The sequence below is a fragment of the Haematobia irritans genome, chromosome 4 (genome assembly GCF_050003625.1).
Source record: "Haematobia irritans isolate KBUSLIRL chromosome 4, ASM5000362v1, whole genome shotgun sequence".
Classification (NCBI taxonomy): Eukaryota; Metazoa; Arthropoda; class Insecta; order Diptera; family Muscidae; genus Haematobia; species Haematobia irritans.
In genome coordinates this window covers 10,465,480-10,491,110 of record NC_134400.1, presented here as the reverse complement: position 1 = coordinate 10,491,110, position 25,631 = coordinate 10,465,480, and the positions used below count along the sequence as shown (strand labels likewise).

Genomic DNA, 25,631 nt, shown 5'->3' with positions numbered 1-25,631 from the left:
AATTTTACCAAAATTATATTTTTATAGAAAATATTGTCAAAATTTTATTTCTATAGATTTTTTTTCTTTTAAAATAGAGAATTTATTTAAACATTTCCCAAATGTTTTCTCCATAAGGAGTTAGCATAAAGAGCCCAAAATTGAGTTATCTCTCTCCCAGCCAGATCTATACTAAAGGCTGCGGAAAGATTCATTCGCCCGAATCGAAACATGTACAGTCCAGGCGTGTATAGATTTGTATCTGGCGTTTTCTTTTCAATGACTCTATTAATCATGTTCCTTAATCTAATTCTGTCCATAAAGCTCGATTAGTAATTGTAAAATTAGATATAATGCATTTGGACGTTAATTGCCTGTTTCGGTATCAGGCTAACATGAAATATAACATTTTATTTCTATAGAAAATTTTTTTAAATATTTTAGTCCTATAGAAATTTTTTTTGAAAATTTTACATATACAGAAAATTTTGTCAAAATTTTATTTCTATAAAAATTTTTGTCAAAATTTTATTTTTAAAGAAAATTTTGTTTAAATTTTATTTCTATAGAAATTTTTTCAAAATTTTATTTCTGTAGAAAATTTTTTCAAAATTTTTTTTCTATAGAAAATTTTGTCAAAGTTTTATTTCTATAGAAAATTTTTCAAAATTTTATTTTTTAGAAAAATTTTTTCAACATTTTATTTGTATAGTAAATTTTGTCAAAATTTTATTTCTATCCAAATTTTTTATCAAAATTATATTTTTATAGAAAATATTGTCAAAATTTTATTTCTATAGAAAATTTTGTCAAAATTTTATTTCTATAGATTTTTTTTTTCAAAATTGTATTTCTGTAGAGAATTTTTTTTAAACATTTTATTTCTATAGAACAATTTTTTTAAATATTTTAGTCCTATAGAAAATTTTTTGAAAATTTTACATATATAGAAAATTTTGTAAAAATTTTATTTCTATAAAAATTTTTGTCAAAATTTTATTGTTATAGATAATTTTGTTAAAATTTTATTTCTATAGAAAATGTTCTCAAAATTTTATTTCTGTAGAAAATTTTCTCAAAATTTTATTTCTATAGAAAATTTGGTCAACATTTTATTTCTATAGAAAATTTTCTCAAAATTTTATTTCTATAAAAATTTTTGTCAAAATTTTATTTCTATAGAATGTTTTTTTTTATGCATTTTTATAGAGAATTTTTTTAAACGTTTTATTTCTATAAAATATTTTCTCAAAATTTTATTTCTGTAGAAAATTTTTCTCAAAATCTTATTTCTATAGAAAATGTTGTCAAAATTTTATTTCTATAGAAAGTTTTGCCAAAATTTTATTTCTCTATAAGATTTTGTCAAAACTTTATATCTAAAGAAAATTTCGTCAAAATTTTATTTCTATAGAAAATACTTAGAAATAGGTCCCTGCCTGCTCCGTTTGCACCACAGTTTTACTGAAGGATACACAAATTCATGATTACCACTGTATAGCATTGCAAATCTCACATTACTTTGTCACTTATGGATTTGTGGAAAATTTCCAACAGATGATATACAATAAATATGAAAATCTGCATAATAAACCAAGCAAAACAATTTCACAATTTCCCTTTTTAACAATGCGAGACATTTTTTGATAGTTTGTCTTTTTGGGAAATCAGTGAAAAACACATTTTGCAAATATTATGGGCAGACAAAGACAGCGGAAACGGAAACTAACGAGGAGGGTACAAAATGAAAATCACAACAATTGCTTATTGAAGCGCATAGCCATTTAAGGCCTCATAATAGGGCCAAAATTGTCAAACGAAAGTAACGGAAAAAAGAAGCAATTTTCAAAAAGACACAACGACATCCCCACAACCCCTTACCATCACCCATTATAGCATACAGCAAAGGACACATATGCATTATGACCCCAGCTCTATAGGATTTTACTCTCTAACAATTCCCTCATAAACGATGACATCAAACGATCCTTGGGGATTTCAGTCAATGGCTTTTTCAAATTTCCTACATTTTGGGTGATGTCTATTTTACGTTTTTTCCTCTTGGTTTGGTTCATTTGCAGGGTTAGTTTTGTATGGCCGATAACATAGCGCCCAACAACAAATATAGTGTTATCTTTATCATTCTTTTTATTTCCTTTGGATTTTATCCATTGTCTCTTCTCCCCCTTTTGGAGTTGCAAATTATTTAAATTGCCAGTTGTTTACCAAATGACGAGCCGCATCACAAATCTCCGCATCACGAAATGCAAGGATGATCCAATGTGACAGGGTAAAGATAAAAGTTTCACATTTTTCGATGAGGAAAATTTAACTTTAGTGGGCATTACAAACATGTGTGACCTAAAAGTTTAGCCAGAACACTGTCACCTTGGTGAACCAGCAATCCTATATTGACATTAGGTGGAAAAGAAAAAAAATCTTTGTGTATACACTAAAAAAATTAACTAGGAAAAGATTTTTGAATTTTATTCTGGTGAACTATAAATCCAAGTTTTTTTCCGCGCATGGAGCGAAAAGCCTAGAGTATTTTATAGTTGACTCGCCGGACTTTAGACTTTCTTTACTTATTTTTTCAAGGATTTGGTTTTGTTCTCTGATACCTTGTACTGTTGGTTTTGATGTATCTATAAAGGAATCTCCTATATATAGTTTTTACGAAAATTTTTTCTAAGTGGACTACATCAACAAAAGGGTTGAATCATAAAACCAACAGGCATAGCAAAACAACTTAAAGCAAAAAAAGAACAAATAAATACCAAATAGCCGGCCATAAAATCTACGTAAATAGCTCAATTTATGTTGGTTTTTCTTCTAAGTTTTCTTGGTTTGTCCATTTACTCATCTTTTAATGTTACCTCCAATTTGAGATCAAGGGATTTTTCTTATAGTTTATGCTTGAGAAGAAAACAAGAGAAAAAAGGCCGTGCAAATTTGCCAAATTTGGTTAAAAGTGTAATAAATAAAATCATAAAAATCTCCTAAATAGTCCTTGGTGTAATATTTACATAAATTTTTCGTTTTTTTTAATGGAAATCTTCTGAGGTTTTACCATAAGATATTATTTAATGTTTTTTCTTTTGAGCTATTGTTCTTTACAAATTATGAAAAATGTATCAAAGTCGTGGTACATTTAAAAATGTTTTTGCAACCCTAAAAGTTGGCCAAGATTAAATTGGACTATACCTATGGTCCATTTAGTTGCCAAGTGTTGCAATATTTCAATGAGAAGATAATACATAGAGATAAATCATATGTGGGGTATTAAGATGAGTATACATACACCCCAAAAATTTAATTGGATTGGATCTAAAGATGTTTTTTACTCTCACTTTAAACTTTTCGTAGTAATTTCAAGCCAAAGATGCATCGTTGGTAAATTAGAAATCAAGTTTTTGTCTAGATTTCTGTAGAAATACAATTTGGACAAAATTTTCTATAAAAATAAAATTTTTACTAAATTTTCTAAAGAAAAAAAATTAGTAAATTTTCTATAGAAATAAAATTTTGACAAAATTTTCTATAGAAACGAAATTTTGACAAACTTTCTATAGAAATAAAGTTTTGACAAAATTTTCAATAGCAATAAAATTTTGACAAAGTTATCCATAGAAATAAAATTTTCTCTAAATTTTCTATAGAAATAAAACTTTGATAAAATTTCCGAAAAAGACAAAATTTTGACAAAATTTTCTATAGAAATAAAATTTTGACAAAATTTTCTATAGAAGAAAAGTTAGACAAAATTTTCTATATAAGAAAAGTTAGACAAACTATTCTATAGAAATAAAATTTTCACAAAATTTACTATAGAAATAAAATTTTAACAAAAATTTTCTATAGAAATAAAGTTTTGACAAAATTTTCTATAGAAATAAAATTTTGACAATTTTTTCTACAGAAATAAAATGTTGACCAAATTTTCTATAGAAATAAAATTTTGACAAAATTTTCTATAGAAATAAAATTTTGACAAAATTTTCTATAGAAATAAAATTTTGACAAAATTTTCTATAGAAATAAAATTTTGACAACATTTTCTATAGAAATAAAATTTTGACAAAATTTTCTATAGAAATAAAATTTTGACAAAATTTTCTATAGAAATAAAGTTTTGACAAAATTTTCTATAGAAATAAAATTTTGACAAAATTTTCTATAGAAATAAAATTATGACAAAATTTTCTATAGAAATAAAATTATGACAAAATTTCCTATACTAATAACATTTTGAAAAAATTTTCTATATAAATAAAATTTTGACAAAGTAATCTATAAAAATAAAATTTTTTCAAAATCTTCTATAGAAATAAAATTTTGACAATTTTTTCTATAGAAATATAATCTAGGCAAAATTTTCTATAGAAATAAAATTTTGACAAAATTTTCTATAGATATAAAATTTTGACAAAATTTTCTATAGAAATAAATTTTGACAACATTTTCCATGGAAATAAAATTTTGACAAAAATTTTCTATAAAAATAAATTTTGACAAAATTTTTCTATAGAAATAAAAGTATGACAAAATTTTCTATAGAAATAAAATTATAACAAAATTTCCTATACTAATAAAATTTTGACAAAATTTCCTATACTAATAAAATTTTGACAAAATTTTCTATAGAAATAAAATTTGGCAAAATTTTCTATAGAAATAAAATTTTCACAAAATTTCCTATAGAAAAAAATTTTGACAAAATTTTCTATAGAAATAAAATTTTGACAAAATTTTCCATAGAAATAAAATTTTGACAAAAATTTTCTATAAAAATAAATTTTGACAAAATTTTCTATAGAAATAAAATTTTGACAAAATTTTCTATAGAAATATAATTTAGACAAAATTTTCTATGGAAATAAAATTTTGACAAAATTTTCTATAGATATAAAATTTTGACAAAATTTTCTATAGAAATAAAATTTTGACAAAGTTTTCTATAGAAATAAATTTTGACAAAAATTTTCTATAGAAATAGAATTTTGACAAAGTAATCTATAAAAATAAAATTTTGTCAAAATTTTCTATAGAAATAATATTTTGACAAAATTTTCAACATAAATAAATTTTGAAAAAAATTTCTATAGAAATAAAATTTTGACAAAATTTTCTATAGAAATAAAATTTTGACAAAATTTTCTATAGAAATAAAATGTTGACAAAATTTTCTATAGAAATACAATTTTACAAAATTTTGTAAAGAAATAAAATTTTGACAAAATTTTCTGTAGAATTAAAATTTTGACAAAGTTATCTATAGAAATAAAATTTTGTCAAAAATTTCTATAGAAATAAAATTTTGTCAAAATTTTCTATACAAATAAAATTTTGTCAAAATTTTCTATAGAAATAAAATTTTGACAAAATTTTCTATAGCAATAAAATGTTGACAAAAAATTTGGACAATATATTCTATATAAAGTCTTTCTCCACAGCGAATTTTTAGAAATCGTCAAAACTGCCTACTTGCGAACACGGAATATTTGAACAGATGCATAAATGTTGCTCTAAGATATATTTTTATTCCCTCCACCATAGGATGGTAACACATCGAAATATTGCTCTAAGACCCCATAAAGTATATATATTCTGGGTCGTGGTGAAATTCTGAGTCGATCTGAGCATGTTCGTCCGTCTGTTGAAATCACGCTAACTTCCGAACGAAACAAGCTATCGACTTGAAACTTGGCACAAGTAGTTGTTATTGATGTAGGTCGGTATTGCAAATGGGCCACATCGGTCCGCTTTTACGTATAGCCCCCATATAAACGGACCCCCAAATTTGGCTTGCGATTGCTCTAAAAGAAACAAATTTCATCCGATCCGGCTGAAATTTGGTACATGGTGTTAGTATATGGTCTCTAACAACCATGCCATATCGGTCCACTTTTTCGTATAGTCCCCATATAAACCGATCCCCCGATTTGGCTTGCGGAGTCTCTAAGAGAACAAATTTCATTCGATCCGGCTGAAATTTGGTACATGGTGTTAGTATATGGTCTCTAATGACAATGCAAAAATTGGTTCATATCAGTCCATAATTATGTATAGCCCCGATATAAACAGATCCCCAGATTTGTCCTCCGGTGCCTTTTGGAGAAGCAAAATTCATCCGATCTGGTTGAAATTTTGTACGTTATAGTAGTATATGATATTTAAGAGCCATGCCAAAAGTGGTCCATATAAGTCGATAATCATATGGACTAACTCACAATTTAGAAAACGATGTTAAGAAGTTTTAACAACCCAAGTATTTTGATTGTGGATGACAGTCTTTCGTAGAAGTTTCTACGCAATCCATGGTGGAGGGTACATAAGATTCGGCCTGGCCGAACTTACGGCCGTATATACTTGTTTTTTTTTTTTTTTTGAGTCGGCATATTTTCATGCAGGTCGAAATTAGAATATCCTTCTCCCATAGTTTTCTACATATACTTCTAAGAATCATCTATTTCAGCCTGGGTAATTAAGAAATTAAGAAAATCTCTTAACCCCAAAATATTCCTCGAAAAAATCATTTGACCTACTCTTGGCCTTATTAAAACTTTAAATTTAAAATTCTATTAAATTTCCGTGAACCCTTTAGTTTGATTCCTTTTAGAATTTTTCCCGCCCTCTCCCACAAAGGAAAACAAAAAGCGGGTGGCTCATTAATCGGACCTAAACAAAAAGTTTTACCTTTTGCCTTAAAATGGAAAAATTTAATACTAACGCCAAACCAAAGGGGAAGACCAAATTAAAACACCCCTTTTACACTTCACTACACTTAGCCAATATTTAAATGTGGCCGCAATTAAATCATTCAAACAGTTTTTCACATTTGGGGGCTAATTTTCCATTTATACTAGAAGCGAAAATACGCATCTGATGAAGTGTCTCCCCACTTTTCGGTGATTGCACCTTTGCTTTTCAACCCTCTTTGTGATTCGTGATTTTTGTGGGGAAATTTCCCAATTTGCCTTTTGTTGATTTTCACACATGAATTATGAATAATATTTAAATACGGCTTTACCACCGAAATATATTACACTTGACTCTTAACCCTTTCCTCGATAAAGGGAAAAATAATATTCGTCGCTATTTGCTTTATCATTTGAGGAGAAAATCTTGTCATCATAAAGGATTTTCTTCATTGGCCTGTAATAAACCAAAAAGGTCTAACGACAATAAAAAGTATGAGAGAATTGTATAATTCGAAGATATATACACTGAGAAAAATATTTACTTTATATAAAAAAAATTATGCAACCTAATTTTTAGGACACTCAATTTACATACTAGGTTAAAGGTTAGGTTAAAGTGGCAGCCCGATTAAGATTCAGGCTCACTTAGACTATTCAGTCCATTGTGATAATTTACATACCAACAAGCCAAATTTATTTAAAATAAATAAAAATCAATCTAAAGAAAGTTAATAATATTGGTTTTAAACATTTTTTGTAATTAAATTTAGGTTACGAATCTTTGAAATTCGCGTCCCTCCCTTAAAATCTTATATCTTTGAAGTAAGGTAAATTTTCCATAAAGTAAAGAAACATATTTTATTTAATTAAAGAAATAATATTTAAATTAACTGAGATATGGAATCTTTGGATGAAAGATAAAAAATGTTTAAATATAGGCTAAAACGTTTTTTATTATTATTATTATTATTATTATTATTATTATTATTATTATTATTATTATTATTATTATTATTATTATTATTATTATTATTATTATTATTATTATTATTATTATTATTATTATTATTATTATTATTATTATTATTATTATTATTATTATTATTATTATTATTATTATTATTATTATTATTATTATTATTATTATTATTATTATTATTATTATTATTATTATTATTATTATTATTATTATTATTATTATTATTATTATTATTATTATTATTATTATTATTATTATTATTATTATTATTATTATTATTATTATTATTATTATTATTATTATTATTATTATTATTATTATTATTATTATTATTATTATTATTATTATTATTATTATTATTATTATTATTATTATTATTATTATTATTATTATTATTATTATTATTATTATTATTATTATTATTATTATTATTATTATTATTATTATTATTATTATTATTATTATTATTATTATTATTATTATTATTATTATTATTATTATTATTATTATTATTATTATTATTATTATTATTATTATTATTATTATTATTATTATTATTATTATTATTATTATTATTATTATTATTATTATTATTATTATTATTATTATTATTATTATTATTATTATTATTATTATTATTATTATTATTATTATTATTATTATTATTATTATTATTATTATTATTATTATTATTATTATTATTATTATTATTATTATTATTATTATTATTATTATTATTATTATTATTATTATTATTATTATTATTATTATTATTATTATTATTATTATTATTATTATTATTATTATTATTATTATTATTATTATTATTATTATTATTATTATTATTATTATTATTATTATTATTATTATTATTATTATTATTATTATTATTATTATTATTATTATTATTATTATTATTATTATTATTATTATTATTATTATTATTATTATTATTATTATTATTATTATTATTATTATTATTATTATTATTATTATTATTATTATTATTATTATTATTATTATTATTATTATTATTATTATTATTATTATTATTATTATTATTATTATTATTATTATTATTATTATTATTATTATTATTATTATTATTATTATTATTATTATTATTATTATTATTATTATTATTATTATTATTATTATTATTATTATTATTATTATTATTATTATTATTATTATTATTATTATTATTATTATTATTATTATTATTATTATTATTATTATTATTATTATTATTATTATTATTATTATTATTATTATTATTATTATTATTATTATTATTATTATTATTATTATTATTATTATTATTATTATTATTATTATTATTATTATTATTATTATTATTATTATTATTATTATTATTATTATTATTATTATTATTATTATTATTATTATTATTATTATTATTATTATTATTATTATTATTATTAATTATTATTATTATTATTATTATTATTATTATTATTATTATTATTATTATTATTATTATTATTATTATTATTATTATTATTATTATTATTATTATTATTATTATTATTATTATTATTATTATTATTATTATTATTATTATTATTATTATTATTATTATTATTATTATTATTATTATTATTATTATTATTATTATTATTATTATTATTATTATTATTATTATTATTATTATTATTATTATTATTATTATTATTATTATTATTATTATTATTATTATTATTATTATTATTATTATTATTATTATTATTATTATTATTATTATTATTATTATTATTATTATTATTATTATTATTATTATTATTATTATTATTATTATTATTATTATTATTATTATTATTATTATTATTATTATTATTATTATTATTATTATTATTATTATATTATTATTATTATTATTATTATTATTATTATTATTATTATTATTATTATTATTATTATTATTATTATTATTATTATTATTATTATTATTATTATTATTATTATTTATTATTATTATTATTATTATTATTATTATTATTATTATTATTATTATTATTATTATTATTATTATTATTATTATTATTATTATTATTATTATTATTATTATTATTATTATTATTATTATTATTATTATTATTATTATTATTATTATTATTATTATTATTATTATTATTATTATTATTATTATTATTATTATTATTATTATTATTATTATTATTATTATTATTATTATTATTATTATTATTATTATTATTATTATTATTATTATTATTATTATTATTATTATTATTATTATTATTATTATTATTATTATTATTATTATTATTATTATTATTATTATTATTATTATTATTATTATTATTATTATTATTATTATTATTATTATTATTATTATTATTATTATTATTATTATTATTATTATTATTATTATTATTATTATTATTATTATTATTATTATTATTATTATTATTATTATTATTATTATTATTATTATTATTATTATTATTATTATTATTATTATTATTATTATTATTATTATTATTATTATTATTATTATTATTATTATTATTATTATTATTATTATTATTATTATTATTATTATTATTATTATTATTATTATTATTATTATTATTATTATTATTATTATTATTATTATTATTATTATTATTATTATTATTTTGTTTTTTTTTTTTGTGAAATAATAAAATAATTGTTACTCTAAGATTTGGGCCAGAGTGTCGTATTTCTGATGAAAATTAAATTCATCCATTATCCAAAATAACAAAATTTTTTCACTTCTATCATTTCAGGCAAATCCCGTCATTTTCCGGTTAATGGCCTAAGTTCAGTTAGTCAATCTTCGTCTTCGAATGATACCCGCAATATTTACAATAATCCTTATACCTCTACTCTAACATCAACGACGGCGATGCAACAACAGCAGCAGCAGCAACAACAACAAATGCGTCATCAACAATTGTCACAACATGTCTATAAATCCATTGCTGGTACTACAGGAAGTGGTAATTCCTACGAGTATTCGACACCCAATCCAACGGATCAACAAGCAGCAGGTGTGTCCAATAGTCATCTGATAACGGATGCTGAGAATTCGTTTCTCAATCATAATAACGGTAAATATTGCTCTAAGATAAATAAGTGAGAGAAAGCTTTAACCGAATCGTAGTCTCATTTGAGAAACTGCACTTTCAAAATCGGTGAACGAAGACCTGTTTAGTTTTTTTACCCGATTATTCATTTTTTTTTTGAAAATTCCTTTTTAAGGAGCCACCGTGGTGTAATGGTTAACATGCCCGATTTGCATACACAGGGCCGTGGTTTCAAATCCAGTTTCGACCAAACACCAAAAAGTTTTTCAGCGTTGGATTATCCCACCTCAGTAATGGTGGTGACATTTCTGAGGGTTTCAAAGCTTCTCTAAGTGGTTTCACTGTAATGTGGAACGCCGTTCTGACTCGGTTATAAAAATGAGGTCCCTTGTCATTGAGCTTAACATAGAATCGTGCAGCACTCAGTGATAAGAGAGAAGTTCACCACAGTGGTTTCACAATGGACTGAATAGTCTAAGTGAGCCTGAAATATCGGGCTGCCATTATACCTAACCTAACCTTTAGGTAGACCAGGGGAATTTAATACCTTAAAATCCGGATCTCGGTTATTGTGATTTCAATAAAAACATGTCAATTTAATAAAAACTAAAGGCAGTTCCTGTGTTTACTATGCCAAAAAGGATGGGTGATATGCAATGCAGCAACGTAAAGCGATATATTTATTCTTTATTTTTTAATTTTATTCGCCAAAGCAAAACGCATCGTATATCATGTCAAATTTAAAAACAAAATTACCGACAAAGCCATCGCATGCTGGACGAAAGTCCACATGATTGAGATCCGAAGATCTTAGCGGCCATTGTGCAGTAGCTACACTCAAAAAAAGGTTACTTGGATCCAAAGATTTTGACCTTCCCTTAAGGATTTTTGTCTTGATTCCGAGCCAAAGATGCGGCTTCTTTAGAATAAGGAAATTTTTTAGCGACCTATCTGGCTTTAAATCTAGGACGAATAACATTAAAATTACGATTCAGATCTCATTTATTAAATTTACATTCTCTTTTCGCAGTTTATTAATAAAGGTACTCACGTACACACAAATGTCAGTTTAAGAATCCAAATTATAACGGATACTTCAAAGTAAAAAATGTTTTCTTAATTCCAAAAAAAAACTTTAAACCAAAGACGCTAAATCCTTAGAGTAAGTCTTATCCTATATTTGAAGCGTTTTTATCTTAAAGTTTCAATATTTCAGTTAATTTAAGGACAATTTCTTTAAGTCAAAAATGTGTATCTTTACTTTAGGGAAAATTAGCCTTAGTTCAAAGACATGCTATTTTAACGGAAGGACGCAAATTTACAACACTTGTGTCCTAAATTTAATGAAAAAAAATTTTTGAAGCAAAGATTATAAACTTTATTTTAATTAAAATTTCAATATTTTAAAGAAATGTGTCCTTAATATTTTGTAAATTTCGCATCCTAAAATTTAGGTTGCGTAATCTTTAATATCACGTAAATATTTTTTCATTTTTTTTCAAATTTAATGAAAAACAAGTAAGGAAAGTCTAAAGTCGGGCGGGGCCGACTATATTATACCCTGCACCACTTTGTAGATCTAAATTTGCGATACCATATCACATCCGTCAAATGTGTTGGACACAATTTGATAAACTTCTACAAAATCTATAGACTCAAAATTTAAGTCGGCTAATGTACTAGGGTGGAACACAATGTTAGTAAAAAATATGGGAACCATTTAAATCTGAAGCAATTTTGAGGAATCTTCGCAAAAGTTTATTTATGATTTATCGCTCGATATATATGTATTAGAAGTTTAGGAAAATTAGAGTCATTTTTACAACTTTTCGACTCAGCAGTGGCGATTTTACAAGGAAAATGTTGGTATTTTAACCATTTTTGTCGAAATTGGAAAAACATATAGATGCGAGTTATATCTAAATCTGAACCGATTTCAACCAAATTTTGTACGCACAGCTACAATGCTAATTCTACTCCCTGTGCAAAATTTCAACTAAATCGGAGTTAAAAATTGGCCTCTGTGGTCATATGAGTGTAAATCGGGCGAAAGCTATATATGGGAGATATATCTAAATCTGAACCGATTTCAACCAAATTTGGTACGCATAGCTACAATGCTAATTCTACTCCCTGTGCAAAAATTCAACTAAATCGGAGCACAAAATTGGCCTCTGTGGTCATATGAGTGTAAATCGGCTGAAAGCTATATATGGGAGCTATATCTAAATCTGAACCGATTTCAACCAAATTTTGTACGCACAGCTACAATGCTAATTCTACTCCCTGTGCAAAATTTCAACTAAATCGGAGTTAAAAATTGGCCTCTGTGGTCATATGAGTGTAAATCGGGCGAAAGCTATATATGGGAGATATATCTAAATCTGAACCGATTTCAACCAAATTTGGTACCCATAGCTACAATGCTAATTCTACTCCCTGTGCAAAAATTCAACTAAATCGGAGCACAAAATTGGCCTCTGTGGTCATATGAGTGTAAATCGGCTGAAAGCTATATATGGGAGCTATATCTAAATCTGAACCGATTTCAACGAAATTTGGCACGCATAGCTACAATGCTAATTCTACTCCCTATGCAAAATTTCAACTAAATCGGAGTTAAAAATTGGGCTCTGTGGTCATATGAGTGTAAATCGGGCGAAAGATATGTATGGGAGCTATATCTAAATCTGAATCGATTTCAACCAAATTTGGCACGCATAGCTACAATACTAAATCTATTCTCTGTGCAAAATTTCAACCAAATTGGGCCAAAATTCTGGCTTTTAGGACCATATTAGTCCATATCGGGCGAAAGATATATATGGGAGTAATATCTAAATCTAAACCGATTTCAATCAAATTTTGCACACTTGACTATACTACTAATTGTACTCCTAGTGCAAAATATCACTAAAATTCGGCCAAAAATGTGGCTTCTGGGGCCATATAAGTCCATATCGGGCGAAAGATATATATGGGAGCTATATCTAAATCTGAACCGATTTCAATCAAATTTTGCACACTTGACTATACGACTATGTGCTATATTTGTACAAAATTTCAAGCAAATCGGTATAAAACTCTGGCTGCTGGGTCCATATTAGTGCATATCGGGCGAAAGATATATATGGGAGCTATATCTAAATTTGAACCGATTTCTTCCAAAATCAATAGGGTGCTATTCTGACCCAAATTAGGAACATGTGCCAAATTTGAAGGCGATTGGACTTAAATTGCGACCTAGACTTTGATCACAAAAATGTGTTCACAGACAGACGGACGGTCGGACGGACAGACGGACATGGTTATATCGACTCAGGGACCCACCCTGAGCATTATTGCCAAAGACACCATGTGTCTATCTCGCCTCCTTCTGGGTGTTACAAACATATGCACTAACTTATAATACCCTGTTCCACAGAGTGGCGCAGGGTATAAAAATTTTGAAGCAAAGATTATAAACTTTATTTTAATTAAAATTTCAATATTTTAAAAGAAATTTGTCCTTAATATTTTGTAAATTTCGCATCCTAAAATTTAGGTTGCGTAATCTTTAATATCACGTAAATATTTTTTTCAGTGTATGAGACGAATCTCCTCTTTAAGCTACTCTTGTTTAAAAAGCTTCAAAAGCCATGTATAGAAATGACCTTGCGATAAATTTGACCAAAAATCTATTAAATTAAAAATATGTTATTTTGAAGTTGTTCATCAAAATTTTGTGGTTAGTATAAATAAATGTTTTATTCCAAAGAAATTTTTTATGCTGAATTTATGGAAAATTTTGTCCACTTTTTATTTGCATAGAAAATGTTGTCAAAATTTTATTCCTATAGAAAATTTTGTCAATATTTTATTTCTATACAAAATTTTGTCAAAATTTTATTTCTATACAAAATTTTGTCAAACTTGTATCTTTATAGAAACTTTTGTCAAAATTTTATTTATAAAGAAAATTTTGTCAAAATTGTATTTCTATTCAAAATTTTACCTTATAAAAAATTTTGTTTAAATTTTCTTTATATACAAGATTTTGTGAAAATTTTATTTCTATAGAAAATTTGTTGAATATTTTATTTTTATAGAACATTTTGTCAAAATTTTATTTCTATAGAAAATGTTGTCCAAATTTTATTTCTATGAAAAATGTTGTCAAAATTTTATTTCTATACAAAATTTTGTCAAAATTTTATTTCTACAGAAAATTTTGTTAAAATTTTATTTCTAAAAAATATTCAAAATTTTATTTCTACAGAAAAATTTGTCAAAATTTTATTTAAATAGAAAAGTTTGTCAACATTTTATTTAAATAGAAAAGTTTGTCAACATTTTATTTGAATAGAAAAGTTTGGAAAAATTTTATTTCTATACAAGTTTTTGTCAAAAATTTATTTCTATAGAAAATTTTGTACAAATTTTATTTCTGTAGAAAATTTTGTCAAAATTTTATTTCAATGCAAAATATTGTCAACATTTTATTTAGAGAAAAATTTTGTTAAAATTGTATATAACAAGATTTGTATATAACAAGATTTTGTACGAATTTTATTTCTATAGAAAATTTTTTAAAAATTTTATTTTTATAGAAATTTTTGTCAAAATTTTATTTTTATAGAAGGTTTTGTCAAAATTTTATTTTTATGCAAAATCTTGTCAAAATATTATTTATATACAAAATTTTGTCAAACTTGTATCTTTATAGAAACTTTTGCCAAAATTTTATTTATATAGAAAATTTTGTCAAATTGTATTTCTATACAAAACTTTACCTTTATAGAAAATTTAGTCAAAATATTAAAATTGACTTTATAGAAAAATTTTGTTAAAAATTTCTTTATATACAAGATTTTGTGAAAATTGTATTTCTATGAAAAATTTTGTTAAAATTTTATTTCTATCAACATTTAATTCTATAGAAAATTTTGTCCGAATTTTATTTCTATAGAAAATTTTGCCAAATTTTATTTCTATACAAAATTTTGTCAAAATTTTATTTTTATACAAAATTCTGTCAAAATTTTATTTTTATACAAAATTCTGTCAAACTTGTATCTTTATAGAAACTTTTGTCAAAATTTTATTTATATAGAAAATTTTTTTTCAAAATTGTACTTCTATACAAAATTTTATCTTTATAGAACATTTTGTCAAAATCTTATTTATAGAAAAATTTTGTTAAAATTTTCTTTATATATGGAAAATTTTGTCAAAATTTTATCTTTATTTAATTTTTCGTCAAAATTTTATTTTAAAGAAAATGTTGTAAAAACTCTATCATAAAGAAAATTTTGTCAAAGTTTTCTATAGAAATAAAATTTTCATAATTTATTTTTATACATTATATTTTAAAAGTTTTATTTATATAGGAAATTTTGTCAAGATTTTATTTTTATATATTATATTTTAAAAATTTTATTTATATAGAAAATTTTGTCAAAAATTTTATATTTTGTGTCAAAATTTTATTTCTATAAAAAATTTTATGAAAATTTTATTTCTATAGAAAATTTTGTCAAAATTTTGTTTCTATAGAAAATTTTGTCAAAAATTCATTTCTATAGAAAATTTTTGGAAAATTTTATTTCTATACATAATTTTGTCAAAATTTTATTTCTATATATAATTTTGTCAATATTTTATTTTTATAGAATTATACCTGGTAGTTTTGCATTTTACAAAATCTACCAAAACATCAAAAATTCTACCAAACAGTAAAATATTTGCCATTTTTGTTAGAATTCTACGAACTGTGTTCAAACATGTCTTCAATACTGTCATTACGACATTTTCCTGATATTTGACATTTATTTTTACCCTATGGTCAATGAAACCGAGCGGAGGAACTATTGGCGGCAAGAGATCACAAAGCTTTTGTAAGCTTATAGACAATAAAATGACCTGTCAATGGAATAAATATGTCAGTTTTCAGATAGCAACATGGAGAAGTCTTTGGTTTGTTTAATTCTAGTACTGCTATACTTTTCCATTGATCTGCGAGAATGCTTAAAACACCAATGTAGCTATGAGCTACAACATTACCATCAAGAAAAACCATCTTTCCCTTGGTGAAGGTAGTTTGTTTGGCAATTTCTTGTATTCTATTAATTTTCATATTTCTACAATTATCCAAGATTTATGCGGTTTACCGTGTGCTTTATGAGCCTTGCTTTTCTTTAACACAATAATTTCCGACCATTTGCAAAGCAGCACACCCAAGATGAGCCAGACATCTTGGCTTTGCGTTTTCTTTTTTTTTTTACCGTGAAAGGTGTAAATTGTGTTTTTTTTCTCTCTCCCCTTCCCCCCGTGACCACTTTGGGCATCTTATTTACTTAATAAGTTTATGGCGTTTGGCGTTTTGTGTGCTTGTTTAAATTGCATAAATTTGTTACCATTTTGCATATTAATCATTGTGCCATATGGTGTCGAGTGAAACCAATTCACACAATGTTGAAAATTGTGCCCGGCAAATTGGTCCATCATTGTATATGTGGATGCCCTCTCCCTATCCTTGCTTAAATTATGACCATTTTAATAAATCGTTCTTTTCATGAAGGGAAACGATTGCGGCACTTGATTACAAAGGTGAAAGGATAAATAGGTGAGGACGATATGGAAATGTATTCCTTGCGTTTTATGAAAGTATAAAAATTTAAAAAGGAATTTTTCTGAGGATTACAGGATGAAATAAGATTAAGAAAATGAAAATGGGAAATTTTTAAAAATTTAAATATCTCTTAATTATCCATGCAAATTATTCGGAGTTGATCAGTTTAGGGTCAATATTTTCATTAGACAGATTTTTATGCCGTTAAGTTATGGGTCCCAGAGCCTCGTAATAAATCCAATATTTTTACCTTAAACCACATAGTGGTCAGGGTATAATAACTTTGATCTGCCAAAAAAAAAGGTGCCTACGAGAAATATTGATTTTAGACCCTATAAAATATATACCGATCGATTCAGAATCACCTTCTGAATCGATCTAGCGCTTGGTGTCCGGCCATCCGTCTGTCAATGTATTTGTTATTCACGGGATTCCGGTCGCAATTATTAACCGATTTTGATGAATTTTGAACATGGTGTTTTTTCGGCACAAGGACGAATGCTATTGAATTTAGAAGAAATCGGATCAAATTTAGATATAGCTCCCATATATATGTATCGCCCGATTTCGACAAATTGGGTCATATTGCACTTTTTGCACCAACCGATTGTCAGCAAATTTGGCACAAGGTAATATTTTTCATCACCCTTCAGGTCTGCAAAATTTCATTGAAATCGGTTCAGATTTAAATATAGCTCCCATATATAGTTATTTATCTCCCGATTTTGCCAAATTTGGCCATAAGTTCCCTATTCATCCACCGATCTTACTCAAAGTTAGCCAAATCTAATTTTCTATAGTACTTACTATATGTGCAAAAAATCATAGAAATCGGTTCAGATTTAGATATAGCTCCCATATATATGTATCGCCCAATTTTCACAAATTTCGCCATAAAACCCTTATTTATTAACTGATCTTACTCAAAGTTGGATAGATACAGTCCCCTATAGTACTAAGTGAATGTGCCAAATTTCACCGAAATCGATTCAGATTTATATATAGCTCCCATATATAAGTACCGCCCGATTTTCCCAAATTTGGCTATAAATCCTTTATTAATCAACCGATCTTATTCAATTTTTGGCCAAATCTAATCTTCTATAGTACTTACTATATGTGTAAAAAATCATCGAAATCGGTTCAGATTTAGATCTAGCTCCCATATATATGTATCGGCTGATTTTCACAAATTTGGCCATAAAACCCTTATTTTTCAAACCATTGTACTCAAATTTGGCCAAATCTAATTTTCTATAGTACTTACTAATTTTCGAATTTTCTATAGTACTTATGTGCAAAAAATAATCGAAATCGGTCCAAATTTAGATATAGCTCCCAAAAAATTTCAAAAAATTATTTTTGACCATAGCCCAAATTTGGCTATAAGTCATTTATTTATCAACCGATCTTATTCAACTTTTGGCCAAATCTAATCTTCTATAGTACTTACTATATGTGTAAAAAATCATCGAAATCGGTCCAAATTTAGATATAGCTCCCATAAATATGTAGCGCCCGATTTTCCCAAATTTCGCCATAAAACCGTTATTTTTCAACCCATCGTACTCAAATTTGGCAAAATCTAATTTTCTATAGTACTTACTATATGTGCAAAAAATCATCGAAATCAGTTCAGATTTAGATATAGCTCCCATATATATGTAGCGCCAGATTTTCAAAAATTTATTATTTTTGACAATAGTGAACTCATTTATTAACCGATCTTACTCAAAAAAATTTTGTCAAAATTGTATTTCTATAGAAAAAATATTCAAAATATTATTTCTATGGAATTTTTATACCCTCCATCATAGGAAGGGGGTATATTAACTTTGTCATTTCGTTTGTAACACATCGAAATATTGCTCTAAGACCCCATAAAGTATATATATTCTGGGTCGTGGTGAAATTCTAAGTCGATCTAAGCATGTCCGTCCGTCCGTCCGTCTGTTGAAATCACGCTAACTTCCGAACGAAACAAGCTATCGACTTGAAACTTGGCACAAGTAGTTGTTATTGATGGAGGTCGGATGGTATTGAAAATGGGCCATATCGGTCCACTTTTACGTATAGCCCCCATATAAAGGGACCCTCAGATTTGGTTTGTGGAGCCTCTAACAGAAGCATATTTCATCCGATCCGGCTGAAATTTGGTACATGGTGTTGGTATATGGTCTCTAACAACCATGCAAAAATTGGTCCACATCGGTCCATAATTATATATAGCCCCCATATAAACCGATCCCCAGATTTGGCTTGCTGAGCCTCAAAGAGAAGCAAATTTCATCCGATCCGCCTGAAATTTGGTACATGATATTGGTATATGGTCTCTAACAATCATGCAAAAATTGGTCCATATCGGTCCTTAATTACATAGAGCCCCCATATAAACCGATCCCCAGATTTGGCTTGTGGAGCCTCTAAGAGAAGCATATTTCATCCGATCCGGCTGAAATTTGGTACATGGTGTTGGTATATGGTCTCTAACAATCATGCAAAAATTGGTCCTCATCGGTCCTTAATTATATATAGCCCCCATATAAACCGATCGCCAGATTTGGCTTGTGGAGCCTCTAAGAGAAGCATATTTCATCCGATCCGGCTGAAATTTGGTACATGGTGTTGGTATATGGTCTCTAACAATCATGCAAAAATTGGTCCTCATCGGTCCATAATTATATATAGCCCCCCATATAAACCGATCACCAGATTTGGCTTGCGGGGCCTCAAAGAGAAGCAAATTTCATCCGATCCGGCTGAAATTTGGTACATGATGTTGGTATATGGTCTCTAACAACCATGCAAAAATTGGTCCACATCGGTCCATAATTATATATAGACCCCATATAAACCGATCTCCAGATTTGGCTTGCGAAGCCTCAAAGAGAAGCAAATTGCATCCGATCCGGCTGAAATTTGGTACATGGTATTGGTATATGGTCTCTAACAACCGTTCAAAAATTGGTTCACATCGGTCCATAATTATATATAGCGCCCATATAAACCGATCCCCAGATTTGGGTTGCGGAGCCTCAAAGAGAAGCAAATTTCATCCGATCCGCCTGAAATTTGGTACATGATATTGGTATATGGTCTCTAACAACCATGCAAAAATTGGTCCACATCGGTCCATAATTATATATAGCCCTCATATAAACCGATCCCCAGATTTGGGTTGCGGAGCCTCAAAGAGAAGCAAATTTCATCCAATCCGGTTGTAATTTTGAACATGGTGTTAGTATATGATCTTTAACAACCGTGCCAGAATTGGTCCATATCGGTCCATAATTATATATAGCCCCCATATAAAACGTTCTCCCGATTTGACCTCCGGAGCCTCTTGGAGGAGCAAAATTCATCCGATCCGGTTCAAATTAGGAACGTGGTGTTAGTATATGGTCGCTATCAACCATACAACAATTCGTCCAATCACACAAAAATTGGTCCATATCGGTTCATAATCATGGTTGCCACTAGAGCCAAAAATAATCTAACAAAATTTTATTTCTACAGAAAATTTTGTCAACATTTTATTTCTATAGAAAATTTTGTCAAAATTTTATTTCTAGAGAAAATTTTGTTAAAATTTTATTCGGTTCATAATCATGGTTGCCACTCGAGCCAAAAATAATCTACCAAGATTTTATTTCTATAGAAAACTTTGTCAAAAGTTTATTTCTATAGAAAATTTTGTTAAAATTTTATTTCTGTAGAAATTTTTGTCAAAATTTTCTTTCTATAGAAAATTTTTTCAAAATTTTTATTTCTATAGAAAATTTTGTGAAAATTTTATTTCTATAGAAAATTTTGTTAAAATTTTATTTCTGTAGAAAATTTTGTCAAAATTTGATGTCTACTTTGTAAAACTGAATTATATACGTATTGGATCGATATTTTTTGATTTAATATGTACCACGTATGGACTTACATACAATTTAGAAGATGGTGTTAGGAGGTTTTAAGATACCTTGCCATCGGCAAGCGTTACCGCAACTTAAGTGATTCGATTGTGGATGGCAGTGTTTAGATGAAGTTTCTACGCAATCCATGATGGAGGGTACATAAGCTTCGGCCTGGCCGAACTTACGGCCGTATATATTTGTTGTTTTGTAAATTTTGTTTAAATTTAACGAAAAATATTATAGGGGAATTTGTAGGGAATTTTTTTTTTTGGGAATGTATGGGAAATTAGGGATCTTTTTCTGTCCTTGTAGGGTAAACCGAACATTTTCCCTGGCACCACTGACTATAGCTCCTAATATCAAACATTTTTGTTTAGATTGAGACAAAGCAGCCATAAATATGTACCCCTTAATTTTCTTAAATATGGTAATGCGGTTTATCTCCAAAAGCTATATCAATGAACATTTTTCGTTGGCTGACTTTTAATGAAATTTTCTTTGTGTGTATATCAATGTTATCCCACAAATGCTTGTGTTTACTAATTCAATAGGTGTGGCTTAGGGTATGATATAGTCGACCCCTCCCGACTTTCAACTTTTCTTACTTGTTTTTCATTAAATCTGTCTTGGCAAAATTTAAAAAAAAAAATCTCTCTAAAATCTATAACATATGTTTTCCTCTATTTATCCAAAACATTCGTTATTTGCTCTAATTTTTCCAAAAAATTCACTTATATCAAAAATTCGGCGCAAAGGGCCTTTTTGCTTTAGAATTTTGGAAAACTTTGTCAAATCAATGAAATGTTGATAACTCCTAAATAAACAGCCATGCATATGTCCAGTTTTCGTTGTTGTTTTCCCAAAACCAGATTATAAATAAAAATTTGGTGTCCGAAATAAATCACCTCGGCCTTAACAACCCTCTTTTAGCTCAAACAAAAATTTAACATACACTGAAAATCAATTGAATTTTGTATGGAATATTTGCGCAATAGACAAATACCCATCATAGCTTAGACTAAATTACAATCCAATACAAATAAGAGGGCATTGTCCATTCCTTAAGACTATGCACACGTTACCCTTATCACAAATGACCCGTCTTAATACAGGGTTTATATACAAACGATATTTTGCCAAAGAAAAACGTTTTTTGGTTCGTTTGAAAAAATATAGAAGGGAGGAGTTGAAATGAGTACGAAGAATTTTACTACAGTAGGTCAATAAAGAAAAAATTTCCTAATAAAATCGAGTACTAATATGGGTTTTTAGAGACATTTTATCTTCCATTTTCTATAGAAATAAAATTTTTGACAAAATTTTCTAAAGAAATAACATTTTAACAAAATTTTTTATAGAAATAAAATTAAAAAAAAAATTTTCTATAATTTTTTTTTTTTTTTAATTTTCCATAGAAATAAAATTTTAACAAAATTTTCTATAGAAAATAAAATTGGACAAAAACTTCTATGGAAGAAAAATCTTGACAACATTTTCTACAGAAATAAAAATTTGACAAAATTTTCTATAGAAATAAAATTTTGAAAAAAAAAAAAATCTATAGAAATAACGTTTTGACAAAATTGTTTATAGAAAAAAAAAAAATTAACAAAATTTTGTAAAATTTTTTTCCATAGAAATAAAATTTTAGCAAAATGTTCTATAGAAATAAAATTTTGACAAAATTTTAATCTTTACATACTGGATTTTCTTTTCTTACCCACTGTCCATGAAAACTTCATCCATGTCCATTGTTGTATTAAATAAACACAAAAATATCCGAATATTTGCGAATTAAATTAATGTTTGTTACTCGTACTCTCAATATTTACGAATTAAATGCGTGTTTGTTACACTTGCCCTCACTAAGAAAATGGACAACCAAACAAAAACATTTCATTTAAGCCTCTTTTGATTTTAAGGCAAAATATATACTTCAGAAAAGGTATCTCTTTTAAATCTTCCCATTAGATTGTTTTATGGATTCAGAATATCTCGACTAACAACCCCTTTATAGGCTATGGCAAATCACCCAATTCATTTTAAGGGGGTTGTAACAGACAGACAACCGACAGATCGACTAACTATGCATACACGCACAATTGACTTGGCCTCCACAGTTCATTGATGAACTTAACTTCTGTCAAAATATACGATAACAACAAATCCTTAGGTATTTGTTCAATTGGGTACATATTCATGGATATTGACATTGTAATGCATTACATAGCGATAGCCCCGAAGGAGTACGAGGAACCCCTTGGCCTGATTGAAAAGATTTCAGATTAAAATGGTATGCGTGTTAATTGTATGTCCTCCCCTTTAGGTTTTACTTTAGACATTCGACACTAAGTAAATACTTGTATTGAAGTCTGCAACTGCACTTAGATATTCCAGATAACATGCTTCAATGGCAGATGGTTTAATGTAAAACCATTAAATGTCTGGGCAAATGCCCAGAGTCAATATTTTACATATATTTATGATCTTATATGCAAAACGTTTACACAATATTTTTATTTAAAATGCATTGAAAGTATTCTTCTCCAACCAAGAGGTACTTCAGTTTTTAAAAGAAAATTTTTACATAATTTCCTATAAAAAAGAATTTTGACAAAATTTCCTATAGAACTAAAATTTTGAAAAAATCTCCTATAGAAATAAAATATTCACAAAACTTTCTAAGAGAAATAAAATTTTTACAAAATTTTCTATAGAAAGAAAATTTTGACAACATTTTTTATAGAAAGAAAACTTTGACTAAATTTTTTGTAGCAATAAAAATTTGCCAAAATTTTCTAAAAAATAAAATTTTTCTATAGGAAAAAGAATAATCTATTGAAAAATTTGCTATGGAAATAAGATTTTAACAAAATTTTCTATAGAAATAAAATTTTAAAAAAATTTTAATAGAAATCAAATGTTGACAAATTTTTTATTGAAATAAAATTTTGACAAAATTTTCTATAGAAATAAAATTTTGACAAAATTTTCTACAGAAATAAAATTTTGATAAAATTTTCTATAGAAAGAAAACTTTTTTATATAATTTAACATTTTGACAAAATTTGCTATAGAAATAAAATTTTGACAAAATTTCCTATAGAATAAACTATTGACAAAATTTTCTATAGAAATAAAATGTTGACAAAATTTTATGTAGGAAAATAATTTTGACAAAATTTCCTATTAGATGAACCTTTGACAAAATTTTCTATAGATATAAAATTTAAAAAAAAACTTCTATAGAAATAAAATTTTGACACAATTTTCTATAGACATAAAATTCTGACAATATTCTCTATAGAAATAAAACTTCCACAAAATTTCCTATAGAAATATAATTTTCAGAAAATTCTTTATAGAAAGAATATATTGACAAAATTTTCTATAGAAATAAAATTTGGCAAATTTTTCTATAGAAATAAAATTTTGACAAAATTTTCTATAGAAATAAAATGTTTAAAAAATTTTCTATAGAAATAAAATTTTGGCAAAATTTTCTATAGAAATAAAATTTTGACAAAATTATCTATAGAAATAAAATTTTTAAAAAATATTCTAAAGAAATAGAATTTTGACAAATTTTCCATAGATACAAAATCTTGACAAAAATTTCTGTAGAAATAAGGTGTTCATAAAATTTTCTATACGAACAAATTTTGACAACATCTTCTATAGACAAAAAATTTTGACAAAATTTTTCTAAAGAAATAAAATTTTGACAAAATTTTCTATAGAAATAAAATTTTTACATAAAAAAGAATTTTGACAAAATTTTCTATAGCAATAAAAATTTGACAAAACTTTCTAAAAGAGGTAAAATTTGTACAAAATTTTCTACAGAAATAAAATTTTTACAAAATTTTCTATAATATAAAATTTTGAAAAAATTTGATATAGAAATAAAGGGTGATTTGTTAAGAGCTTGATAACTTTAAAAAAAAAAACGCATAAAATTTGCAAAATCTCATCGGTTCTTTATTTGAAACGTTAGATTGGTCTATGACATTTACTTTTTGAAGATAATTTCATTTAAATGTTGACCGCGGCTGCGTCTTAGGTGGTCCATTCGGAAAGTCCAATTTTGGGCAACTTTTTCGAGCATTTCGGCCGGAATAGCCCGAATTTCTTCGGAAATGTTGTCTTCCAAAGCTGGAATAGTTGCTGGCTTATTTCTGTAGACTTTAGACTTGACGTAGCCCCACAAAAAATAGTCTAAAGGCGTCAAATCGCATGATCTTGGTGGCCAACTTACCGGTCCATTTCTTGAGATGAATTGTTCTCCGAAGTTTTCCCTCAAAATGGCCATAGAATCGCGAGCTGTGTGGCATGTAGCGCCATCTTGTTGAAACCACATGTCAA

At 25.8% G+C, this 25,631-nt stretch overlaps 1 protein-coding gene across 1 annotated transcript in view; it reads left to right on the top strand.

The window, feature by feature from the left end:
• The window catches only part of LOC142235289 (uncharacterized), a 483,342-nt gene that overhangs the window by 446,747 nt on the left and 10,964 nt on the right, over positions 1–25,631 (top strand). The window contains exon 4 of the mRNA XM_075306540.1: positions 10,452–10,800. Coding sequence (XP_075162655.1) covers positions 10,452–10,800 — 349 coding nt within the window. The remainder of the gene's footprint in view (positions 1–10,451; positions 10,801–25,631) is intronic.